This window comes from Oratosquilla oratoria, chromosome 24 (genome assembly GCF_046742065.1).
Source record: "Oratosquilla oratoria isolate Oo_2021 chromosome 24, ASM4674206v1, whole genome shotgun sequence".
In the NCBI taxonomy this organism is placed as follows: Eukaryota; Metazoa; Arthropoda; class Malacostraca; order Stomatopoda; family Squillidae; genus Oratosquilla; species Oratosquilla oratoria.
Genome location: NC_134800.1, coordinates 3,233,716 through 3,241,511, shown reverse-complemented (window position 1 = coordinate 3,241,511; position 7,796 = coordinate 3,233,716). Strand labels below are relative to the sequence as shown.

General features: G+C 48.7%; 1 protein-coding gene across 1 annotated transcript; it reads right to left on the bottom strand.

Moving 5' to 3' along the window:
- Positions 1–733: 733 nt before the first annotated feature.
- slbo (CCAAT enhancer binding protein alpha slow border cells) lies at positions 734–3,028 on the bottom strand. The gene is made up of 2 exons (XM_076207505.1): positions 2,004–3,028; positions 734–1,211 (listed from the first exon to the last, which is right to left on the bottom strand). The coding sequence occupies exons 1-2, from the start codon at positions 2,790–2,792 to the stop codon at positions 1,035–1,037; spliced, it is 966 nt and encodes a 321-aa protein (XP_076063620.1). The 5' UTR covers positions 2,793–3,028; the 3' UTR covers positions 734–1,034.
- Between the last annotated feature and the right edge of the window lie 4,768 nt (positions 3,029–7,796).

Genomic DNA, 7,796 nt, shown 5'->3' with positions numbered 1-7,796 from the left:
GTTGAGAATTCCTGTGAATGATACGTGAAAGAAAAAAAAATATATATTCTTGCACCGGCTCCGTTTTTCCACCTGTGTGACTAGTGCGGCACTGGAAGTCGCCTTCTAAACTTTTCTTTCTTTCCCTCCGCTTCCATCTCCACTTCGCCTTCCTCCCGTCTTGCGATCTCGAGGTCCATCTGCACTACATGCCCTCCTCCTCCTCTTCCTCCTCCCGAAAGCTCCTCCCATGAAACCGCTTCTTTTGCTTCTTCTTCTTCTTCCTCCGCCTCGTTCCCCCGCGGCGCCATCGCAGCACCGACGGACCGATCTACACGACCTACCGACCGACTGACCGGTCTCACGAAGTAGATGGGTGGTGTGCGAGTGGTCTTTGCCGTCGCAGCACAAACGTATCACCGCTGGCGCGAAACACGACGAGGTACTTGACCCTCCTCCTCCAGCATCACCTTTCTTCCACTCCCAGGTGATCGGGAGAGGGAAAGGTTCTGCGGTCTGGACGCGAGGAGGGGACGCCCGCCAGACGAGGCTCGACATGGCTTTTGACTTGGCTTGACTTGGCTTCTTGGACGGTGTGACTACAGCGACGTGTAGCGTGGGGTCAGCCCTGTGGGTGACTGGGGTGAGCCTCTTAAGCCTGGGTCAGGGCTGGTGTCGGCGTGCGAGATGCATCCGCCCCCGCCGTTCCCAGGACCACCGTACAGCTTGTAGCTCGTCGAGTTCGCAGCGCCCTCCATGTCGTGACGCCCCTGTGGTGGTGGTCGTGGTGGCAAGGGAGACGGCTCGCTCGGATGATGCTGTTGGTGGTGGTGATTACTTTGGTGATGGTGGTGGCGATGGTGGTGGGGGAGGTGTTGTTGTTGTTGTTGTTGTTGTTGTTGTTGCTGCTGCTGGGGATGTTGTTGGTGGTAATGTTGGTAGTTGTGGGGGTTACCGCTGCTGCTGCTGCTGCTGCTGCTGTTGCTGCTGCTACTGCTGTTTGACCCAGCTGCTGAGCTATGGACGGGCGGTGAGGAGCCCGGCTCTGGCCACCATCACATGTTCAGCAAATGCTGATGTTGTTGCTTGAACATGTCCAAGTGCTTCCCGACCTCGCGCTGCACCGATTCTGGGAGGAGGTGGACGTTGGAGAACATGGACCGGAACATGGTGATCTCTTTGGATAGGTAATCGCACTTCTTCTGGAGGCGGTCGTTTTCGCGAGTGAGGTGCTGAAGAGAAAAAGAAAAAAAATATGTTAATTACTTGATTCCAAGACTCTTGTTCGAATGTCATAAGCCAGCGCAAAGACTAATACACACTGGCACAAGAGAGAGAGAGAGAGAGAGAGAGAGAGAGAGAGAGAGAGAGAGAGAGAGAGAGAGAGAGAGAGAGAGAGAGAGAGAGAGAGAGAGAGAGAGAGAGAGAGACTAATTTTAAGTATATATGATGGTATGTCATTCCTGCTCTCATTCCTCTCCCGTTCCCTTCCTACACCATTCTGGCGGCTTGGCACACTAGGTGTTTGGCACGGAGCCAACCACCAAGCTCCCTCCCTCCCTCCCTCCTTCCTCTCCCTCCGTCCCTGCCTGCCCGCCTGCCTGCCTCTCTTACCAGCGACACTTTACAAGGACAATTTTTTCATAAAACCTTTACGTTACCCAAAGCCGTAAGACACTACTCCCACATGACTCCCTCCAGCTTCCCGGATGATTTAAACTCAGGTTTCAGTGTCCGTTTTTTCCTGGTCTGCTGCCTCTCCCTCCCACCCACCCCCTCCACCCTCACTTGCCCTCCCAGTTTCACTCTCACAGATGGAATTCCAAGAAACTTCGCTCCATCCTCGGTCAAGCCGAGTGCTAATTACCTTCAACCCTTTCCCTCCGTCCTTCCTTCCTCTGAGGAGTTCCCCTTCCTCCTTCGGGAGTGCCATGGGCCACTCCTCCAGTCCTCCCTCACCCCCCCCCCAAGAAACTCCCTCCCTTTGCCTGAAATGAGCCCCAGCGAACACTTCTTAATCTTACCTTAACTCTTTCCTCTGTCTCCCGGTTCCTCGCCTTGGCCTTCTCCCGACTCTTCCTGACTGCAATGTTGTTCCTCTCGCGACGTCTCTTATACTCGTCGGTCCCCTTGTCCGGGTTCTTTTTAAGCTTACAGCTTAGGAGGCTGTCCGTCGGCGACTTCATCGGCGACCGTAGATCGATGTCCGCACCAGGGAGTGTGGTTGGCGTTAGGGGGGTGTAGTTGAGACTGCCGTAACTGCCCATATAGCTGCCCATAGGACCTACTCCGCCTCCGCCTCCACTGTTCCCACTGCTCACACCTCCTGGACCGCCACCGCTGACTCCACATCCTCCACCGCCAGATAGTCGTGAACAGGCATATTCATGTTCTTGCGGTTCTTCTTTGACCGGACGCCCGTCCGGGGAATAGGCGGACGCACCAGCTGCGCTAAGTCGGTCTGTCCCAAACTGGCTGCCCCCGTGGACAGGTTGGGGCATATACGCCAGGGGGTTGTTGGCGTACAGGTGGGTGGCCGTGTTCACTGGGTTGGCGCCGAGACCCCTCGGTCCGGCACTGGAGGTGGACGGACTGTGGGACTTGTCTACGCTGAGACTCTGGATGTCTTGGATTAAGCTGTCGCTAAACTGTGATTCGTCAATAAGCCCGTGCAAGTCGAGCGAGATTTCCGGCCCGTCCAGTTCCGTTAAGTTACTATAGTCCTCTCCAAAGAGCTGGTTCTGTTGCTTCACCTTCACTGCCAGGGAAGCCTTCTTGTACTCGGCACTATCGTATAAGTGAGGCGACTCCATGCTCCCTACGCATGGCGAAGCGCCCGACCTCGTGTATTGAGTTGAACGACTCCCAGTCGAGTCACACAAAGTATCGAGAAAGGACGCCGTCGTGGACACTGTTAAAGATCACGAGCACTGAAGTTCACTAGTACCAGAGATACGAGAGTGGGTTAAGTTTTTTTTTCTAGGCACTGGCTGTAAAGCCTTCCCGCTCAGTCTCGCTGTTTGAGCTGAACTGTTGAGTGATGCAACGATGTCGTGGATTTTATAACTCGGCTCGGCTCGGCGCGCTACGACGAAAGATGCCAGATACCGCCACATTCGACGCCTTCACCGTTCTACGTTCATTTGAGCTCGGCGTTCGCAAATTGGATTAATTTCCACCGCTGATTCTTTTACTATGTGCAGAGAAGGTCCTAAATGGAATCAGCGAGGTGTGATTTGTACAGGGAGCGTGCACACAAGAAATGACGTCATATTGGATCATACAACGTCACAGTGATCATTCTACCCGTGTCGCTCCTAACTAATTCATTCCATTCTAATTACCTTGTGGTCATTGCGCAATTTCTACGTAGGATAAGATGTATAAGACGTTAGGACAAATAACCAACCACTGACTCCAGGGAGACGTGCCCACCCCCTATCCAATTGGCAACTGCGGATGACGTCATCCTTATGACGTCACGGTTCCCAAAATTTCATTCAAGCTTGTTCCTGAACGTTTAGAGGATTTGGTTCTGCGCCCTTTTGCAAACCTCGGATACTTACACGTATGAAGATGCACGTGTAGGTTACGTACATGGCCATGTACGTGTGCGTTACGTACATGGCCACTTGACGTACATGATCTAGCATGTGCGGGAATGCACGTGGGGAGGGCAAGTGTGCGTGAGTGCTCATACTCTCCGATGAGCGTCAGTTGCACACAGGTGAGCATATTGGTCTGAGAGGGAGCGTATGTATGTATTTTGCTTATTAAGCACTGACACGTGCGTGTGTGTGTGTGTGTGTGTGTGTGTGTGTGTGTGTGTGTGTGTGTGTGTGTGTGTGTGTGTGTGTGTGTGTGTGTGTGTGTGTGTGCGTGTGTGTATGTACTTGTGTGGGTATACATGTACGCGTTTCAAAGGTGGATCTAGACATCCACATGCGAACCATATGAGATGCTCGTATGTCATTGCCGGTGGAAGGTATAGAACTCAGACCAGGAGGCGTTTGACTACGGACGAAGACGTTACATGTACTCTGTGTAGCCAGGGCAAATGGCAGTCACCTGTACCCTTTGAAATCCATCGTGGACTTGCCTAAAGGCATCCTAAGGTAACGTGGTTTTCGCTACCCGAGGAGCTCGTCTTGCGTATAACGCATATCTTATGCGATGCTGTTTCTGAACTTCGTGAAAAGACAATGAATGGAATTGTTAGGCGTTTACTAACTCTATGAGTTCGTTTTATAGCTCCATCTAGGACGGGCCAGTCGCCTTTGAATAGTAGGGAATTGGATGAGACTGTGATATACGACAAAACAATTTCAAGTCAATCTTCTCATTAGAGCGTCGTCACTGTTGACATTCGTCATTGCGGCGCGAACTCAAGGACAACGAATGACGGTGAAGCTTCTTCCCAATTTTTCCTACCAGGCCCTATCGCTTCAAAAATAGGTAAATAAACAGAAACGAACATACAACGAAATGTATGTAAAACGTATGTAAAGCCTATGTAAACCTTCGAAGCATTCTGAAAAAGGATTAAGTTGCGTGTTATGTGATGCTATCAGTCTCACTAAATGTTGTTTACAACGACTGATCACAACGAATGTCTCTTGATGTAAAACAAACGTATGTAAAGCTTCGACGTAAATTAGAAACAAATGTATGTAAAGCTTCGAAGCATGCTGAACAAGGATTAAGTTGCGTGTTCTGTGATGCTATAAATCTCACTAAATGCTGTTTATAATGACTAACCACCACGAATGTCTTTTGAAGTTTACCAAGAATTGGACATAAATCTTAATGCATATAGACTATGAAATAAGAACATGATGAAGAGTTTCAAGTGAACCTTCAAGGCTCGACTGAGCATGGCAATATTCAGGCGAGTTTTGAACGACAACAGCCTAACTCCAAGTAACAAGTAACTAGTAACCCAAGTTACCACTTCATGTTGTCACGCACTGACTAACTTGCCATCTTGCACTAGTTTTTTGGAGAAAGTGATATTTGATAAAACCTCACAGACTTAATACATAGGTACTGTAGGTTTAGGCATTATCTTGTATTTACAAAGACTATTTGTTCATCACCTGTGATCGTATAGGGAAAAGATATAAACTAGAAGATCATCAACTAACATTCTCGTCCTAGGTCCCTTTCATGGAAAACTCAGAAGAGCAATACCCCAAACATGCACCCTTCTCCTCCCCTTCAGACATACACCAGTGTACTGCAGCAGAGAATTCTATCAGACCCAAACTTCCAACTCCCCGCTTGCTCGATGCCGGACAGAATAACCCCCCCACCACACACACCTTCCCATCTCCCCCCTTCCCTCCCGCCACGACCAGCCCACCGCGCTGCCAAACGTACGATGTATCCCGTGACTGGGCATTTCGGAGCCCAAGTTGATGTTGCTAATGATGCTATGTACTGACCCTCCCCCTCCCCCTCCCCTCCCCTCCCCTCCCACATGGTTAGGGGTGGTTACTGATTGCATTAACTTCTATGCTATCGACAGTTTAGGGGCTAATGACACTAAATTCCCTCGTGATTGGAGACTGATTTTCCCTCTCATAGAAGACTGCTGATCACGTTAATTTCTGTCACCCGAAAGAGACGGGTCAACTGTCCTCTCGCATTTGTCATTTCGACCGTCCAGAACACCGTCGTCACCCTCAGAACACAATGAACACCCACTGCACACGAGGCCCACTGAACACCACTCCTATCAACTGTGTTCACAGTGAACACTCTGTTCATTAAGAAAAATCCAAACCTCTTTGACCTCGTTACTGTTTTACCACAAAGCTAGGTCAACCTCAACCTATCACCCCGCTGGCAAAGAAATAAATAGATTAATAGATAAATAAATAAACTAGATAAAATAGCTAGTAAAAATAAATGAATTAATTAAATAATATCAAAATGATAATAATAATAAAATCACAATGCCGCTACCATAACAGATGACCTGAGTGAAGTGGGGTGGAGTTGTGGAGTGGAGGAGTTGTGGAGCACAGGAGTTGTGAAGTGGAGGAATTATGGAGTACAGGAGTTGTGAAGTGGAGGAATTGTGGAGTACAGGAGCTGTGAAGTGGAGGAATTGTGGAGTACAGGAGTTGTAGAGTGGAGTTGTGGAGTACAGGAGTTGTGAAGTGGAGGAGTTGTGGAGTACAGGAGCTGTGAAGTGGAGGAGTTGTGGAGTACAGGAGTTGTGAAGTGGAGGAGTTGTGGAGTACAGGAGTTGTGAAGTGGAGGAATTGTGGAGTGGAGGAGTTAGCCAGTTGGTAAAAATCCTCGTCCCGTATGATCCAAAGCTACACAGCCTTGTTAACTTGAGGGAAATGCAGACTAAACACATAAACTGAGTGAGGAACTCAGTATTGAGAGTGCCTGAGTGGGGGCAGAGGTGAGAGAAATGATCCATCAATCAATCAATCAATCAATCAGTCATTGGTGCCATTAATTTCAGTCATTGCCAACGAGAAGTGATTGTGTGAATACTGATCTGAATCTGATCATTGTCTTCTGTGCTACTGGACTTTGTCCTTTATCGCCAGCGCTTCTGTCCTTTGGAATCCTGTTCCTCCGAAGAGGAGAAGGATAAGAAGTGGTCAATGAGAGATTTAAGAAAAAGTATCAGAAACAATAAATAGCCGAAGATAAAAGTTACCTAGTTACCTCTGTTTTTAGTATCAATCATTCTCCAAGTCTTAAAAAAATTGTGCGTTAATCTGGTCCTAAGGGGTATCGCTGAAGTCCCCAGAGGGACTGCATAGAAATGATGTAGTTCATTGGTCATATGAGGCCGAAAGTTGAACTGGTGTGAGGATTTCTTCGGTAAATTTTGATGGATTCTGTATCGTGGTAGAAGTGTTTTGATTCACCCTGGATGCTCAAACACTTGCGACGCGATATATTGTGTGAAAAAGTCTTTGGTATATGTATGTATATGTATCATTTATATTTTAATTTTTTTATTCATCATTATTTTTTCCGCATCCGACCTAGTTATGGACCAAAAGGTCTCCTGTCAGCATGCTCTGGCTTTGTAATCCTTTGTAGAAATTACAAGAGAACGGAGAGCCACATTTCTTGTAATCTTACATACATACATACATATACCAAAGGCTTTTTCCCCCTTACACCGGGAGTTGCCAAAAAGAAAACGGCATAGAAACCACTCCCACCCATTCCATCCCCTACATATTCCACTCCCGTCCCCCCTCCCCCTCCCCCCTTCTCTCCTCTTGGCACCTCCTGGATGACGGGTCATCCCTGCATCCTGTCCACTGCCCTGGGTCAGAAGCAGTGTCGCAAGACACACTGTGATCTTGCCTACTAGTAAACACTTTTATTCAGTTCACTATGAGTCCCATTGCTCCTCACCTCTTACCTACCGGATAGTGCTGTTCCTTTACTTGTTGTCCTGGTAGACTTATTCATCTCCGTGTACGGATCGTTGTAGTAGATACTCTTAATAACAGAAGTATGAAGATGATCACTAAAATCTCGTCCTTCCCTTCTGGTACTTCCCCACCTCTGATCTCCTTCACGTCCACGCCTCCTTTGGGCACGAGTGTCTTGGGGTCATGGATAGAGGCGCTGGTGAAACAGACATCCAACTCGGCAACAAGTAGGCGGTAATTTCCCTCCAACAGGCGGAAACCGCGGGCCGGGGCTTTTCGTACAGTTTGCGCGTGCAAAATATCCGCCAATTCCCAGAACCGTCTTGGTTTTGCCCGTCCGCGGCCGGGCCGGGCCGAAATTCGCTAGTATACCGGATGACGAGTGAGTAAGAAGAAAAA

Excerpts from the sequence above, each read along its gene's own strand:
- slbo (XM_076207505.1), bottom strand. The coding sequence starts at position 2,792 with ATGGAGTCGCCTCACTTATACGATAGTGCCGAGTACAAGAAGGCTTCC. Across the intron at positions 1,212-2,003 it reads AGACAGAGGAAAGAGTTAAG|CACCTCACTCGCGAAAACGA; the intron begins GTAAGATTAAGA and ends TTTTCTCTTCAG.